Source organism: Bombina bombina, chromosome 5 (assembly GCF_027579735.1).
Source record: "Bombina bombina isolate aBomBom1 chromosome 5, aBomBom1.pri, whole genome shotgun sequence".
In the NCBI taxonomy this organism is placed as follows: Eukaryota; Metazoa; Chordata; class Amphibia; order Anura; family Bombinatoridae; genus Bombina; species Bombina bombina.
Window position 1 is genome coordinate 500,844,373 of NC_069503.1, and position 19,488 is coordinate 500,863,860.

General features: G+C 36.6%; 1 protein-coding gene across 1 annotated transcript in view; it reads right to left on the reverse strand.

Annotated features, from left to right (window-relative positions):
- The window catches only part of HERPUD2 (HERPUD family member 2), a 179,347-nt gene extending 165,691 nt beyond the window's left edge, over positions 1-13,656 (reverse strand). The window contains exons 1-2 of the mRNA XM_053714410.1: positions 13,508-13,656; positions 5,774-6,128 (exon numbers count right to left, since the gene is read on the reverse strand). Coding sequence (XP_053570385.1) covers positions 5,774-5,920 — 147 coding nt within the window. The 5' untranslated portion in view covers positions 5,921-6,128; positions 13,508-13,656. The remainder of the gene's footprint in view (positions 1-5,773; positions 6,129-13,507) is intronic.
- Positions 13,657-19,488: the final 5,832 nt, after the last annotated feature.

A 19,488-nucleotide genomic window follows, 5' to 3' on the forward strand; every position in this document is an offset into this window, starting at 1 on the left:
GGTTATTAATAAACCTAAGGCTTCAGGTAAGGTAGAAGCTCAAAATATTAATAGGAAGAGATATTAATGTCTACACTAGATCACAGGAAATCAGAATTACAGTTTACATTAGTAAATTAGGAAGAAAATTTTTCAACAGCTAGCGTAACTAGTTTTTGTTTAGAAGGTACAGCAGTTCATAACTATTTAGTAACTATTCTACCTTGCATATATGTTATTTCCTCCTATAAGGTTCTATAAACACAGGACATATGAACACATATTTCAGTCAGGAGAATCACAGCATTTAGACTATCTTTTTTTAACAGACTTAAAGGGGCAGTTTACCCAAAAAACTTTCCTTTAATCTGTTGTCAATTATCCATTTTACTTACTGGAGTATATTAAATTGTTAACAAATAGACCCTTAGCCTTTATATTGGCATTTGAAATAGCCGATTTAGCCAGTAGTACCCCCTACCTATACTAAAGGTTTATATAGCTAGGTATAGGCTATTGAGTGACTAAACACAGACAGCAGATGAAATTACACTCAGTGGGAGGAGGAAGAGATAAAGCTCTAAAATGTTCATTTTCAATTGTTTTTTCAGAGACACAGATAAGAAATAGAAGCATTTGAGTGATAAGATAACAAGATCTGATCATACTGCAAGCTTAGCCTATTTTGATGGGCTGTGGTTTCAAAGAGCAAATCCAGCTATTTATTTTGTAAAAATAAGCATAAATGAGTAATTTCTCATACATTTTATATGCTGCATCTGGTATAACAAGTCATAAGGAACACATTCAGGGAAAAACAATTTACAATGAAATGTCCCTTTAAATTAGTATAGTCAGTACTGTTGAGCATTAGTTAGCTAACACCCTTCTTAGAGGTTTCAAGGCTCAAAATAAACAGAAGACCTTCTTAACATTGGTAGAAAAATAAAGCACCGATTGTGCTTGTCTTGCTAAAAATATCAAATACCATTAGCAACAAACATTTTCAACAGCTAGCATAATTATAGTATCTTATAGAAAGCTAAAACACAAACTAACTACAGCACATATCGAAATTAAATTTTCTGTTTATGCATATTTACCATCATACGGGGTTAAAGACAAGCCAATGGAAAAATGGCTATTAATAATACTATTACAAAATCTAGGGCATAGGTACAAAAGATCATACCTGCTTAACAGTACATTCACTTAAAAGGGACATGAAACCTAACATTTTTCTTTTGTAATTCAGACAGAACAATTTTAAAAAGTGTCCAATATACTTCTATTATCAAATAGATTTTTTCTCTTAGTATTATTTGTTGAAGAGATACCTAGGTAGGTAGCATGCATATTTCTGCAGCAGTACATGGCAGGAAACACTGCTGCCACCTTTATTATTATTATTATTATTATCGGTTATTTGTAGAGCGCAAACAGATTCCGCAGCGCTAAACAGATTCCGCAGCGCTGTAACGAAAAGCTGTATCCAGTAGAGTCTCCATCTGGTGTAGTGAAGGTAAAAGAAGAGGAAATTGTAGGGTAGTACGACAAAGATTTAGGAGGAGGAGGAGAGTAGGGAAATGTCCCTGTGACACCTATGGAAGGCATGTGACTAAAATCCCATAGGTAAATATTGTGTCACTACCCAGTACTCCTATACCCCTATATCCAAGGTTTATTGATTAAGAGGGGCAATGAGTCTCACATAGGTCTGAGCACCCCTTTCAACATATAAATCGGGGGCACCTCAAATCTTCACCTTCTCCTGGGAGACAAAGCCACCAATCAGCAAGCGCTACACAGGTGCTGAACCAAAAATGGGCCGGCTCCTATGCTTACATTACTGCTTTTTCAAATAAAGATAGCAAGAGAATGAAGAAAAATTGATAATAGGAGTAAATTAGAAAGTTGCTTAAAATTGCCTGCTCTATCTGAATCATGAAAGAATACACTTGGGTTTTGTGCCCCTTTACGCAACTTGATGTGAAGAATTGAGTATATTGAGGAAAATGACAATTGGAGAAGCTTAAGATGGTATGCAGTGTTCTTTTCTGGACCTATTTAACCCCTTAATGACCACAATGTACCCTGTATGTCACTGGTCGTTAAGGGTTTTTTCCGGACATAATAGCACAAGTCTAGCATGAACACGCTATTAATGCCCTCCCTCCAGCAGGCTTTGTGGAATAGAGCAGTCTCAACGCTGGTGGCAAGACCGCGCTATAAAACAATCAAGTCCCAAAAAAAGGCCAGTGACATACAGGGTACGTCGCTGGTCCTTAAGGGGTTAATAGGCACACCATCTGGCTGGTTTTACTGACCACCTGGGTAAAAGTTAAGCCAATTTTAAGCTTTTTTTTCAATGTTAGTTACATAAATTATTGTTAAATCAATGTATGCTAAATTATGCAACTAATTTGCGCTTTGGATACATAAAGTAACAAAGAATTGGCAAATACCAGGCACTATATTTTGGATCATTCTAGATATATAAAATGTAAAATATTATTTACAAATACTATGTAGATATGAATTAAAAACAAATTAAATTTACTGTTCAGACAAGATTAATGCTAAACTGTACCTAAGACATCTAAAAATAATTAAAAATAACAATCAGGTAAAGGTGAAATATACACTCTCTAACAGCATCAAAGTATGTTATTTTGTGACACTAAATATAAGCGCATTTCTTGGTTTCCTTAATTAGCATAGGACAAAAGACAAATGCAAAAATGTAATATTGCCAAAAGAAGAATGGTTATCAAAAGGAATCTGTTAAAGTGACATTCAGATGCACAAATTACAAGTTTTAAATTTATTAGAAAATCTCAATTTTGCATTACTGACCCTATCTACCTTGTTGTTTTTGAACTTCGCCTGGTATTGTTAATGTGATTTTCCAGTAACCACAATACAATATTTTTTTCTTCTATTAATACCCCTTGTTTGAAGCTCGGAGTTGTTACCTCCTAAAAACCAAGAGGAAATCATTACCTGCATTGTTAATCTCCCGATTTGGAAATAAAAAAACAAACAGATGTGCGGGGTTAACAACTAACAAAATGATGATTTTGTGGCTTTAGAGATTACATCACAGACTGAAGGGCCTGTGTGTTGATTGATCCATTTTAATAGTGTGTAGTAGACATGTGCATTTGTGAACTTCGGAGTAAATAAACATGGAAGATGGTGTCCACAAGATGAATTCTGTAATTTTCTAAAATGGATTTATCCTTGTGAAAGTGCAGTTCTTAGTAGTGTGTTGCACTTTCACAAAAATAAATCCGGCTTTTAAAATTGCCATCTCCTTCATTTGTTTACTCCCTAAGTTCACAAATGCATGTTTAGTGTGTAATAATGCTAATAAGTGATGTAATTAACCTGCTGTGCTTCAAAAAAATAGAAAAATGTGTATATTGAACAGAAGTGTTATTGAACTAGTGGGCACGTGGGTTTTTTTGGTTATTGATTGGACTTTGTTATTGTAAAAAGTGCTTAAAGGGACATGATACCCAAATGTTGAAGCACTTGAAAATTATGTAGCATAGCTGTTAAAGGCTGACTAGAAAATACTACCTGAACATGTCTATGTAAAAAAGGAAGATATTTACCTCAAAATATATATATTCACTCCCCAGTGTAAAGAGACTTTAAATAGCCAATCAGAATGCTAGTCCCATGACATGCAAGGGAGTGTGCATCAGGCATCTGTAGGCATAGTCATGTTATTTTAAAGTGATTGTAAACTGCACTTTTGTGTTATGTGTTATAAATTACATTTAATATAATATAGATATGAAATTCAAATCCCCCATGCTCCACCACCCACTACAATTTTTTTTTTGTGAGCTAACAGTTTAAATTGTTCTCCAATCAGCAATCTAGCTACAACAAAAGTGCCATAAGGGGAGAGCACTGTTTGGACAACAATTCAAATCTTTAGCTCACAGAAAAATAGACTTTTGAAGTGGGAGGCAAAGCATGGGGTATTTGAGTATTACTTTAACAAAGTTTACAAAGAAACATCATGAGATTTCTGTGAAATGACATGAGATCACAGCAAAGCAATGCATAACATCAGCAATGGCTATTGTTTGTTTTTTTGGGGCGGTCTTCAACTTGCAACTGGACAGCAGCGTAAGTATAACTGTTCATTGAGCACTTATACTGCTGAGCTGAAGAAATTGTGAGGTAAAATATCTTCCATTTTTACATAGAGATGTTCAGGTGATATTTTCATGCCAGCTTTTTACAGCTATGCTGCATCACTTTCAAGTAATTTAGCGTATGAGTATTATGTCTCTTTAATACTAATTTCTCACCTATAATTGACTGAGCAAGTAGCATTTATATCTGTTTAGCGACATTGCTTCCTAATGTCATTCAAAATGGCGAGGGTACTGTCACAATTGAAAACTTTTTTTGGGTACTCGGTAATAAGTCGAGGCATGTTGTTAATCATGTCCTTTTGCTGATTGATAAGGGAAAATGGCCTCATAAATGTGTCATTAAAGGGACAGTAAAGTCATAATTAAACAATCCCGATTTAGACAGAGCATACCATTTTAAACAACTTTCCAATTTACTTCTATTATTTAATTTGCTTCCTTCGCTTGTTATCTTTAGGTGAAAGGTTTATCTAGGTAAGCTCAGGAGGAGCAAAGAACCTAGGTTCTAGCTGCTGATGGGTGGCTGCATTTATATACCAATTGTCATTGGCTCACCCATGTGTTCTGTTAGAAAACAGTAGTGCATTGTTGCTCCTTCAACAAATGAAACCAAGAGAATTAAGCAAATTTGATAATAGAAGTAAATAATAAAGTTGATTAAAATTGTATGTTCTACCTAAATCATGAAATAATTTTTTGGGGTTTTATGTCCCTTTAAGAATCTAGAATTTGGACTCTGATAAAAAAAAAAACAGGACTATTACGTGTTAAGTTTAGAGCCATTTTTCATTGAAATAATGAAAAAAGTGCTGCTGATTGCGTCAACATTGAAAATGGCTCCTTGGCAACTTTTTAGATGCTCATAATTATCAAACAATAGATTGTGATAAACCTCTATGAGTTTAACCCCTGCAAAGAAATTAAACACAGGAAAAGTCCAAGCAGAAAACAGCTGGTGATTGACAGTGTCACGCAAGTGCCAATCCTAATGGGCCGTGTCTTGTGTGGGAGCTGCAAAGCTAAAGTATTCTGAGCAGGAATGTACCTATGTGCTTAACCATTTTGCAGGGTCAGTAATACAAAAACGGCACACACTAAATAATCGCAGCATTTAATTTATTTATTTATCAGATTGTCCCAATGAGCTCAAATGACAAAACTCTCAAAAAAGGAGCATACAATGCTACTAAGTTCAAGAATGATTTATATATCAAAATACATTTACAACAGGCAAAGCAATTTGAAATGCTTGAACTGCGTAGGAAACATCTTAACTATAAATTAAGAATGATGAAAAAAGGAAATAAAACCGTGCATCTGAGTAAAATTGTACAGAAAAACATTTACTGGACAACGTAAATAGACTCCTTTTAATTTGAGTTGTTAAGATGAAACTTGTATGGAGTGTACCCTACTACCAATTCCAGATCAACAGCTGCTTGAAACCCATTAGTAAACAGTTATAGACTGGTAATGGAATGATTAACAGAACATTTATGACATGAATGGTAATTAAATGCATCACTTCACAAAGGTACAGTGTATATTGGTTGAACACACATTGACTAATCTGGAAATGAAATAAGCATATTGAAAATCAGTTTCCAAATACACACCGGTTTACTTGGGTAAACGTTTGAAAGATGACTTTTTAGTTTCTCCACTGTCCAGTCCAGAAAGCAGTTAATTGTTTGGTCATCATACTTTTGATTTGGAGTTTTAATCACCAAAGTCACAGGGCTATCCATTGTGGACTGATCCATAATCAAATGAAAAAAAGGGTTTCTTTATTATGTAAATACTAGATCTCTCAGAGGTTGTTTTAACTTCAAGCCAAAACCAACTCTATTTCCCCTTGCCTTTCATGTCTCTGTGGGATCCACTTCAACTAGTGAACAAAAATACTTCCCAATGATGTAGAATGTTGTCCATCCACATGGAGACTGGAATTGTTCTCATTCACAGTTGCACCTGATTAATAATAAAACAAGATAATTAACTTCATGTTTATTACAAGGTATGTTGCAAGTAGCCTTAATTGTAGGAGCTGGCAAATATGTAGAGAACACTAGGCACTTTATTTAGGAGTCACATAAGACATTTATAAATAGATATATGTAAAATTATCCAAAGAGTTAAGAGCCAAGAAAGTTTTATTAACATGTCCCTGGCTCTTGTATACTCTCCCTTTTTTATCTGATGCCCTCCTACAACATGCAAAGGAAAACACTGGTCCTATTAAAGGGACAGTCTACACTAAACTTGTTATTGTGTAAAAAGATAGATAACGCCTTTACTACCCATTCCCCAACTTTGCACAACCAACATTGTTATATTAATGTACTTTATAACATTAAAACCTCTACAGTTCTGCCTGTTTCTAAGCCACTAAAGACAGCCTCTTATCACAACAGGAGACTGCTAGTTTATGTGGGCTATATAGATAACATTGCGTTCACGCCCGGGGAGCTCACAAGACAGCACTAATTGGCTAAAATGCAAGTCAATAGATAATAAATAAAAAGTCATGTGATCAGGGGGCTGTTAGAAGATGCTTAGATAAGGTAATCACAGAGGTAAAAGTATATTAATATAACTGTTGTTTATGCAAAACTGGGGAATGGGGTAATAAAGGGATTATCTATCTTTTAAAACAATAAAAAATTTATTATAGACTGTCCCTTTAATTTATATTCAAAATAATCGGAATACAAAAGCAAAAGTCAGAATTTAACTTTCATGTTTCAGATAGAGCGTGTAATTTTAAGACTTTTATTATCAAATATGTCTTTGTTCTTTTGGTATCATTTGTTGAAAAGGATATGTACATATTCTCATAAGCACCACTAGGAGCTTGCTGAAGATTGGAGGCTACACACATTTGCCTTGTGTCATTGGTTCACCAGTTGAGTTCAGCTAGCTAGATCACAAAATGCATAATACAAGATTCATATAATTATCAGCCATCAATGACACATTTGCATTTATTCATAAAAATAGCTTTAAAGTTTACAGTTTAACAGAGCTTTTAAAGCTCTTGAAAAAGATAATAGATCAGTTGGAATGCACAGAACATTTAAACTTTAAAGGGACAGTCTAGTCAAAATTAAACTTGTATGATTCAGATAGGGCATGCAATTTTAAACAACTTTCCAATTTACTTTTATCATTAAATTTGCTTTGTTCCGTTGGTGGTATTTTTGAAAAGCTAAACCTAGGTAGGCTCAAACTGATTTCTAAACCGCCTCTTAGCTCAGAGCATTTTGAAAGTGTTTCAAAGCTAGACAGTACTAGTTCATGTGTTTGATTATAGATAACATTGTGCTCACTCCCGTGGAGTTATTTAACAGTCTGCACTAATTGGCTAAACTGCATGTCCGTCAAAAGCAGTGCGATAAGGAGGGCAGTCTGCAGAGGCTTAGATACAAGGTAATCACAGAGGTAAAATATATATTAATATAACTGTGTTGGTTATGAAAAACTGGGGAATGGGTAATAAAGGGAGTATCTATATTTTTTTAAACAATAAAAATTCTGGTGTAGAGTGTCCCTTTGCTATCAGGAATAAATGAAACATTTTTATTTTACGGACAGTTGAATTCTTCTTAATAAACTGAAAGTTTTGGACTGTACCCTAGTGGACATGGGAGGAAAGATATTAAAGGGTCATGAGACACCCACTTTTTTTTTTCCTCTCTGTTCATATAGAGCATATAATTTTAAACAACTTTCCAATTTACTGCTATAATCTAATTATCTTCATTCTCTTGGTATTCTTTGTTGAAAAAGCAGCAATGCACTACTGGGAGCTAGTTAACACACGGGGCGAGCCAATAACATGAGACATATGTGCAGCCACCAATTAGCAGCTCCTGAACCTACCTATGTATCCTTTTCAACAAGGAATTCCGAGACGATGAAACAAATTTGATAATAGAAGTTAATTGGAAAGTTGTTTAAAATCATATACTTAATCTGAATCATGATAAAATGGGTTTCATGTCCCTTAAATGTGGAGTAAGTAGTAATTTCAGAAACTGTAAGTCAAATATTAGATTTTATACACACTACGGTGGAGTCTTACACTCCTATTCCAGTCCACTCAATTGTGAGACTGTGTGGAGAAACTGTGGGAGGCTGTAGCACACCCAGAGGGGAGTACAGTTTATTCATCATTTTTAATACATTTTTCTATTTGTCTATATTGTAAATTTAAATGGGCATTTAACCACTGGACACAACTTCAACAGAATGGTTAGAACTTACAATGCTATTATTGTTCCGCCTGTTTCCTCAGCTCTTTTCAGAGATGTTCTTTAATTTTAACCCTTTAAAAGGAGTCAGTTGGTGAATCTTTAGGTGTCACCATCTTGGAGCTTTCATATTCTTTCACTCTGTGATAGAAGTTGTTAACTTCCCCAGCTGTATTGTGTTTTTTTCCAGGTTAGAACACACAATACAGAGTGGGAGGTTTACATAATTGTGCGGTTTTTTATTTAGTTTTGTCTTTTAAAGTAACATAACATGAATAAATATAGAGCAATGCAACTACTCCAATAATGTAAAGCTCCTACATGCTAACTTGAAGTGTATGATAGGCTTTTCAAAAAAGCAACAGCCACTGATCTGTGAATATCTATTACTTCTGTCACAGGGTGCAAGAACACCTAAGCTCCAAGATGGTAGCACCTATTGTGAATATGCGGAGCTTCATCAACTGGCACCTGTAAGGGGTTAAAATATGAAAGCCACATTCAAGAGAGTGGCAGGCACAGAAGGAAAAGTAATAACATGGTGAGTATTAACGGTCTTCACTCGTCAAAGCTGTGCCTGCCCAGTCCAGTGCCCAATTCACTGTGCACCTCAGCATCCTTTTGCTGCCTATTTCCCATCCCCAGAAGTCCTGGGTTCCTATTGCTGTAGGCTGCTTGCAGAAAGGGTCACATGACAATCAAGGAACTGCTACCAATGCAGAGCAGCCGTATGGCATTGGATATCTCATGAAAGTAAACAGTCTTCATTTATTATTTCTTATGTGTTTCGCTTCAGCTGTTTTTCCCCCCACATAATATAGAATATACAAATTTTGGGTTACTATACCTGAGCATATACATTGTACATGCCCCCTGGGCCAAAAATTGCCAGTCCTCTACTGAGTTGTCCTTTTAACTTTCAAATTCACATATACAAACAGAGTAAAATCAAACTAACTAAAAGTTATCTTGGCTTATCTTGATAAGTAGCACACACAATCAATGACTGGCCATGTTACTACTGACCAGAAAAAAGATCCCAAATCCGAAAACCCCACCTTTATCTGTTTAGCGCTGCGGAATCTGTTGGCGCTCTACAAATAACCGATAATAATAATAATAATCATCAAGTAGATTTAAGCCTCTCTCTACTAGTTTTTATGCTTATTTGAAGAGGCAGTAAAGTAAAGTAAATATTAATGATTCAGATAGAGCATGCAATTGCAGTTTTCCAATTTACTAATATAATTTGCTTTGTTCACTTGGTATCCTTTGTTGAAGAGTATACCTAGGTAGGCTCAGGAGAAGCAATGTGCTGCTGGGAGCTAGCTGGTGATTGGTGGCTGCACATATATGCCTTCTGTCTTTGGCTCACCAAATGTGTTCAGCTAGCTCCTAGTAGTGCATTGGTTCTCCTTAGCTTGCTCTTCAACAAAGGATATCAAAAGGAACAAAGCAAATTTGATCATGGAAAATGGAAAGTTGTTTAACCCTTTAACTGCTGTGTCACCCCTGTGTTGAGCTGATTTGCAGTTTTTAGATGCTGATCATATTTGGACCATACTGTAGGCCATTTTCAGGAGACTCAGCAGATTTAAACTATACAATTATTTTATGTATATATCATGCCTTGTAAGAAACCTACATCAAAAAGTGTTGAAAAAAATATTTTTTTTATGAAAATTTGAATATACAAGGTAATAAACAAGTCTGTTCCCCCCACCCCTCAACTCTATAGTAAAAAGGGGTTATCCTCACATAAATATGGGTCTTTCGGTATAGATATGTTACTTTGATCTGTACATTGGGGCTCCATGAGCCTCTATGCAAATTAAAGGTAATTTATTCTAGACATGTGCAACCGTGAAAATTTAGCTTTGGCCGAATATTCATTGGCTTCTCTATTCGGTATTTGTTTAGTTTTTAACAACACTAATATTGAATATTCATACAACATTTACATTAGTTTTCGTTAAACGAATAGTGCAACAGCTCCCAATGCCTGCACTAAACAACCTTCTCCTTTAGCGCAAGCCCTTGAAGCTGCTGCGCTAAGCCACCTATTGGACTGGCCAGTGTCACGCCACACCGCTCTAGCTGTTGCTAGGGGCGCGGCGTCTGCTTCCCTGCTCGTTGTCAGGGACTGTGTCGGCTCTGGTTGCGTGTGGCGCTGACGTCATCGCCGCACGCTCTTCTATCAGATGCAGGTCCAGATTCCTGTGGCACGAATTCAGCGCCTATGTAAGTCGCTCAATAACGATCCATCACTGCCCAAGTATAGGTGTTACATTGTGTGCTCCTGGGTGTTATAGATCGTTATTGCTCTGGATTGCCACTACTGAGTTTCAGGCTATGGTTATTCTGTCTGACTTTCCAAAAGGGCTAGTATTCAGTGAGAGCTACCAGGGTAAGCCAAGATACAGTATATATCTTTTTTTTTTTTTAAAAATGTCTAATTTATATGCAATTCAGAAGGAGGGTAATTGTCTGACGAAGAACACTCCCAAATGTTAAGAGACTTTAAGAAAATTTTACAAGCCATTACTCCACAAATCTGTTAAATACAGCTTAGAGCTTTCTTTTTTCTCAAGCGCTTTTTTATTATTTTAACAATAAACAAACCTCTCTAAAAAAAACAAAAAACACAGGAACTACTATTGTATTGAAAGATGTGTGCATTTTATGCATACATATTTTACCCCCAAAATTCTTCAGCAGCTATAGCTCATTGTAAGAGGATTTTAAGCATGTATACGAGGATACTGGTCCCAGACTGTCAAGGGAGCGTGCATAATAACTGTATTTCCTTAGTTTAAAGGGACATGAATTAGGTACAACATACAATTTTAAACAACTTTCCAATTTACTTCTATTATCAAATTTGCTTCATTTTCTTGGTATCATTTGTTGAAGGAGCAGAAATACATTTCTGGTTGCTAACTGAGCACATGGGGTAACCAATGACGATAGGCATATACAGTATATATATATATATATATATATATATATATATATATATATATATATATGCAGCCACCATTCAGCAGCTAGCACCCAGGTGCTTTGCTGCTCCTAAACTTTCCTATATAAACCCTTCAACAAAGGATAGCAAGAGAAGGAAGCAAATTAGAGGTAAATTGGAAAGTTGTTTAAAGCTGTATGCTCTGTCTGAATCATGAATGTCGAAATATGACTTTACTGTCCTTTTAAAGGGATAGGAAAGTCAAAATTAAACTTGCATGATTCATATAGAGCATGTAATATTAAAACACTTAAATTTTCTTCTATTTTCAAATGTGCTTTGTTCTCTTGGTATCCCTTGTTGAAAAAGAATTCGCACATAGCTTACACTAGTGGGAGCTAGCTGCTGAATGGTGCCTACACACATTTGTCTCTTGTGATTGGCTAACTAGATGCGTTCAGCTAGCTGCCAGTATGCTGTTCCTTCAGCAAAAGATAACGAGAATTAAGCAAATTTGATATTAGAAGTAAATTGGAAAGTTGTATAAAATTCTATGTTATATCCAAATCATGAAAGAAAAATTGTGGGTTTTCCTGTCCCTTTAACTTCCTAACTGCCGACATTCCAGATAATATTTACCTCAGGATACCTGATAAAAGGCTGCATCACTTACAATTGATTTAACGTATGGGTAACGTCCCTCTAAATCAGTGCTTTCCAAACTGTGTGTCGGCAGCAGTGTGTAGGTGTGTCCCTGCTTCAGCACTAATTTTTTTTAATTAAATTTTTTTAAACATTTTTTTTTTGGTTTCTGACTTTCCGCCTGGCTGCTATGCATATCACATGGTTGACATGTGATTGATACCTAGGGGGTCACAGATCATCTTAACCTATTGGCGCAGCTCAGTGGGAACTGAAACTATTCCCATTGGCGGCTTTTGCGGCACATTGGCTCCTGACTGCACGTGTAATCTCCTTAATCGGCTCGTGACTGTATGTGTAGTCAGTGAGTGGGACAGCAGTGTGTTTGCAGCGCGGGCAGTAGTCAATCGGACTCACCGAGCTCTGAGGGCGGCAGCTTAAACGCTGAGCTGAAGTCAGTGGGGGGTTTTTTGCAGCTAGCTCCCAGTAGTGCATTGCTGCTCCTGCTCTTGATATATGGATAGAAAGGGGAAGCTTAAAAAAGCTTGATGATTAAATGCGAGTGTCTTTATCTAATATTCCACCAAATATTCAGAAATTGTGTTCATCCCATCAACCTCATACAACCCATTAAAATAGTAAGTAGCTATTGGTGTTATTAACCTTTTTTTTAATTCTTGCACATACATACTGTTACTTGTAAATACATTTTGTTATTATATAATTTATATATGTGTCCGTATCTCTTAAAACAAGTTAGTTTAACCTCCTGCTGGCCAGTACAACTGAATTACTGGGTCGCAAAATGATGTAGGTCTAACAAAGTGTGTCCCCAACATGAAAAGTTTGGAAAGCTCTGCTCTAAATGATCATGTTCTTATTAGTATTTAGTTATATGTTTGCATCATATCAAAGTGTTGAATCATTTCATTGTCCAATTATTTATTGTGTGTTAGAAGGGAAGTATTGTGCTGATTACAAGATACCTGTGCTAGTATATTGGGTACTTCTTCTTACTGTTGTTCTGTATTTACTGTTCATATTTTTTTACTATTACATACATTTTGTATTGTATCAGACTATGAGATCCTTTATTTGTAGCCTCACTGGCTTATGTTATTGAGTAGGTTATATATAAGCAGTGCTGATATTTCAACCTATTTCTCTTTTGTACTGTTTACTGTGCTGCTCTATCGTTATGATATTGCTGTCATTATACTGTTGAATGAACTAATAATGCCATTTTATAGAACTGATTGTGTTATTTCCCATCAGTGCTGCTGCATTGGTGTATTACACAATGTTCTTGCTATTACACTATTACGTGGATGTTGGAAATTAGCCGTTTTTTACTTATAACTACTGCTTCGTTGTAAGGAGAGTGGGTGTTTATACTCATTTTATTGCGTAGTTATACGCTATACTGTAAGAGCCCCTCTAGTTATATTGCTGTTATATCCGTGCCCAGTTATATAATGCCCTGTCAAACTCACCGTCCCCTCCTCCTGTCTGCACTGGTGTCAACCGAGGGTCTCAACCAACATAACAAGGTGGTGCGGGGCGGTGCTAACAACGGAACCGCGTCATAGAACATATCCCACTTCCCTCTTTTGTCACCATGATGAAACGTGGAACGGTGTTGTATCAGAAATGGTGCGCTTATGAAAAACCGTTTCTTCGGCTCCTCGGCAAGATTCGGAACTCCACCCCCCACTGCAGCTACTCCCAATCTCCTCCCTTCTCATAAATATTCATATTCCCTCTCTTAAGCCCCTCCCCCGCCACTCGTCTATCTCCACTGCTTCTTCTGTTGTGATCCAATGCAGCTTTTCACAGGCTCCATCAATGTCATTATGTTTCAATAATAAACCAATGTATTGTGCTCTTTGTTAATAAACCAATATATTTACTGCTGCAAAAAAATGTTTAAAGAAACAGGTTGTGATATCATCCAATAATTAATCAAAATAATGTTAGTGATTCTTTCATATTTCTTTCATTCTCTTGATATCCTTTGTTGAAAATACTTAATTCTCTGAATATCCTTTGTTGAAACTACTTCATTCTCTGGATTGTTGAAAAAACTTTATTTAAATACTCCAGTACACAAAGCGACAGGTTGTAATATCATAAAATAAAGATTAATCAAAATAATGTTGAGTCTTTCGTATTGCTTTCCTTCTCTGGATATCCTTTGTTGACAAATTTAATTCTCTTGATATCCTTTGTTGAAAAAACTTTATTTAAATACTCCAGTACACAAAGAAACAGGTTGTAATATTTATCAAATAAAGATTAATCAAAATAATGTTAGTGATTCTTTCATATTTCTTTCATTCTCTGGATATCCTTTGTTGAAAATTCTTCATTCTCTGGCTATCCTTTGTTGAAAAAACGTTATTTAAATACTCCAGTACACGAAGAAACAGGTTGTAATATTTATCAAATAAAGATTAATCAAAATAATGTTAGTGATTCTTTCATATTTCTTTCATTCTCTGGATATCCTTTGTTGAACATTCTTCATTCTCTGGCTATCCTTTGTTGAAAAAACGTTATTTAAATACTCCAGTACACGAAGAAACAGGTTGTAATATTTATCAAATAAAGATTAATCAAAATAATGTTAGTGATTCTTTCGTATTTCTTTCATTCTCTGGATATCCTTTGTTGAAAAATTTCCTTCTCTGGATATCCTTTGTTGAAAATAGTTTATTTAAATACCCCAGTACACGAAGAAACAGGTTGTAATATCATCCAATATAGATTCATCAAAATAATGTTATTCATTCTTTCTTTCATTCTCTGGATATCCTTTGTTGAAAAAACTTTATTTAAATACTCCAGTACACAAAGAAACAGGTTGTAATATCATCCAATAAAGATTCATCAAAATAATGCTAATGATTCTGTTTCTTTCATTCTCTGGATATCCTTTGTTGAAAAAACTTTATTTAAATACTCCAGTACATGAACGGGTTGTAATATTCATCAAATAAAGATTTATAGACATAATGTTAATGATTATTTCATATTTCTTTCATTCTCTGTATATCCTTTGTGGAAAATACTTTGTTTAAATGCTCAAGTACATGCACAAACAGGTTTTAATATTCATCAAATAAAGATTAACAAAAACTAATGTTAATGATTATATCACAATTATTTAATTCTCTGTATAGCCTTTGTTGAAAAATATATAAATTAATACACTAGTGGCAGCTAGCTAAGCACATTTGGTGAGTCATTGACAAGGCAGATAATTTTTTAAAGTCGCCTAATGAACAAAGTTTTTCAAATTCTCTTCTGTTGTCATGTTTGTTTTATTCTCTGTATAGCCTTTAATGAAAAAAAAAAGAAATTATACACTACTGGGAGCTAGCTGAGCACATTTGTTGAGTCAATGACAAGGCAGATATTTTTTTAAAGCCGCCTAATAAACACATTTTTTAAAATATGGTTTATCAAACAATTCAATGGCTGAACTGAATTGTATCAACACTCCTGCCAGACAATTTTTACTTTATTTTCTCTTCCCATACTTTTCCTGGCCACAGGAAATGCTATCTCATAAGAAGCCTATTGCTATACAATTCGGTTCACCCCAAAATATGGTTTATACAGCAATTCAAGGGTTAAAGTGAATTGCATCCACTTTCCATGAGTGTTCACCACTCCTGCCAGACCAGCCTCACTGTTTTTTTCTGCCCCCTTACTCTTTCTGGCCACGGGAAACACAATCTCATACGAAATCTATTGACATTCAATTTAATTTCCCCCAGAAATATGATTTATACAGCAATTCAAGGTTTAAACTGAGTTGTATCCGCTTTCCATGAGTGATCAACATTCCTGACAGACCATTCTCACGGTTTTTACTCTCCCCATACTCTTCCTGGCCACAGGAAACGCAATCTCATAGGAAGACTATTGCCATACTATTTTCTTTACCCCAGAAATATGGTTTATACAACAATTCAAGGTTTAAAGTGAATTGCATCTGCTTTCCATGAGTGCTCAACACTCCTGCCAGACCATTCTCACGGTTTTTACTCTCCCCATGTAAAACGCTATTTCTTAGGAATCTTATTGCCATAAAATTGGGTTTCCCACAGAAATATACTTTAGAAAGCAATTGAAGGGTTACAATGACTTTTATATCTTTTACTTGATTGCCAGATCATCTTCACTGTTTTTTCTCTCCCCATACTCTTCCTGGCCATGGGAAACGCAATCTCATAGCAAGACTATTGCCATACAGTTTGTGTTTCCCAAAAATGTTTTCTACAGTAATTCAAAAGTTAAACTGAGTTGTATCCACTTTCCATGACTGCTCAACACTCCGGCCAGATCATCTTCATTGTTTTTTTCTCTCCCCTTACTCTTTCTGGCCACGGGAAACACAATTTCAAGGGAAGGCTATTGACATACAATTTGCTTTCCCCCAGGAATATGGTTTGCACAGCAATTCAAGGGTTAAACTGACTTGTATCCGCTTTCCATGGCTGCTCAACACTCCTGCAAGACCATCCTCATTCTTTTTTCCCTCCCCATACTCTTCCTGGCCACAGGAAACACAATCTCATAGGAAGCCTATTGACATACACTTTAGTTTCCTCCAGAAATATGCTTTATAAAGGAAATTTAAGGGTTAAAATGACTTTTATATTTTTTACTTGAATGAACGAGACTCCTGCAGATCAGCTTCACTGTTTTTTCTCTGCCCATGCTCTTCCTGGCCACAGGAAACACAATCTCATAGGAAGAATATTGCCATACAATTTTCTTTACCCCAGAAATATGGGGCCCCATCCGATATGCAGTGTTGCCCGCAAAAGCCGGCGACGCCGGTTTTTGCGGGGGTTTGATATCCTATATACAGCGCAGCATATAAATGCGGCACGTATATTTCACCCGTCGGACGTAGTGTTTCCCCCCATAGACTAACATAGAAAAGCTGCGCAATTTGGTATCCAATATCCAGCGTAAGGCCTTACGTGGCGAAAATGGAGAAAACTTACTCCATTTTCACCTCGCCATAAAATGCAGCCGTAGCAGGCCTTGCGCTGAGTAAGGGAGCACCATAACTCCCTACAAAAAAAAACCTAACACCTAACGCATGCGCAATGTCTATCTACCTGTCAACCGCAATCCCCCACCGCAATCCCTAATAAAGTGTTTAACCCCTAAACCGCCGCTCCCGGACCCCGCCGCCACCTAGATTAAATGTATTAACCCCTAATCTGACCCCCCCTACACCGCCGCAACTTACATTAAATATATTAACCCCTAATCTGATCCCCCTACATCGCCGCCACCTACATTGAATGTATTACCCTCTAATCTGAACCCCTACACAGCCGCCACCTACATTAAATGTATTACCTCCTAATCTGACCCCCCTACACCGCCGCCACCTACATTAAATATATTAACCCCTAATCTGATCCCCCTACACCACCGCCACCTACATTAAATATATTACCCCCTAAACCTTAGTCTAACCCTAACACCCCCAACTTAATTATTATTTAAATAAATCTAAATAATATTAATATTATTATCTAAATAATTCCTATTTAAAACTAAATACTTACCTATAAAATAAACCCTAAAATAGCTACAATATAATTAATAATTACATTGTAGCTATTTTAGGATTTATATTTATTTTACAGGTAACTTTGTATTTATTTTAGCTAGGTACAATAGCTATTAAATAGTTAATAACTATTTAATAGCTACCTAGTTAAAATAATTACAAAATTACCTGTAAAATAAATCCTAACCTAAATTACAAATACACCTAACACTACACTATCAATAAACTAATTAAATAAATTAACTACAATTATCTAATATAAAATACAATTAAATAAACTAAACTAAATTACAAAAAATAAAAAAATATTACAAGAAGTTTAATCTAATTACACCTAATCTAAGCCCCCTAATAAAATTAAAAAGCTCCCCAAAATAATGAAATTTCCCTACCCTAAACTAAATTACAAATAGCACGTAAAAGGGATTTTTGCGGGGCATTGCCCCAAAGTAACCAGCTCTTTTACCAGCCCTTAAAGGGCCTTTTTGTGGGGCATTGCCCCAAAGTAATCTGCTCTTTTACCTGTAAAAAAAAAAGAAATACAATACCCCCCCCAACATTACAACCCACCACCCACACACCCCTACTCTAAAACCCACCTGATCCCCCCTTAAATAAACCTAACACTACCCCATTGAAGATCACCCTACCTTGAGCCGTCTTCACCCAGCCGGGCCAAACTCTTCATCCGATCCGGGCAGAAGTGGTCCTCCAGCCGGGCAGAAGTCTTCATCCGATCGGGGCAGAAGAGGTCCTCCATCCGGCAGAAGTCTTCATCCAAGCGGCATCTTCTATCTTCATCCTTGCGGCGATGAGCGTCTCCATCTTGAAGACCTCCGGCGCGGAACATCCTCCTCGGCCGACGACTACCTGATGAATGACTGGTCCTTTAAATGACGTCATCCAAGATGGCGTCCCTCGAATTCTGATTGGCTGATAGGATTCTATCAGCCAATCGGAATTAATGTAGGAAAAATCCGATTGGTTGATTTAATCAGCCAATCGGATTGAACTTCAATCCGATTGGCTGTATGGATCAGCCAATAGAATTGACGTTGCATTCTATTGGCTGGTAATATATTTAATGTAGGTGGCGGCGGTGTAGGAGGATCAGATTAAGGGTTAATATATTTAATGTAGGTGGCGGCAGTGTAGGGGGATCAGATTAGGGGGTAATACATTTAATGTAAGTGGCGGCGGTGTAGGGGGGTCAGATTAGGGGTTAATACATTTAATGTAGGTGGCGGCGGGGTAGGTGGGTCAGATTACGGGTTAATACATTTAATGTAGGTGGCGGTGGGGTCCGGGAGCGGCGGTTTAGGGGTTAATAATTAGGCTTATTGCCTTGTGGGGGGTTGTAGGTCTAGGGGATAATACATTTATTATTAGGAGTGAGAGGGGGGATTGCGGATATAGGGGTATACGTGTCGGGCTATTTTTGGGAGGCGTGTTAGACTGTTACGGGAGATTTTATACTTTAGTAAGTTTTTGTAGGCGCAGGCAGTTTCTAAAGTTCCGTAAGTCACTGGCGACCCCAGAAATTTGTACTTACGCTTATTTCTGGACATCGCTAGTTTGTCCGACTTACGGCACTTTAGCAACTGCCGTCAGGGTATATTGGATACCCCGATGTGCGAGGTGAAACTACGGGCGGCGCGGGTTCCCCCGCTTGCGCCGAAAACTACGCCGTATATCGTATCGTGCTCATGGTTTATACAGAAATTCAAGGGTTACAGTGAATTGCATCTGCTTTCCATGAGTGCTCAACACTCCTGCCAGACCATTCTAATGGGTTTTACTCTCCCCATACTCTTCCTGGCCATGTGAAATGCTATTTCTTAGGAATCTTATTGCCATAAAATTGGGTTTCCC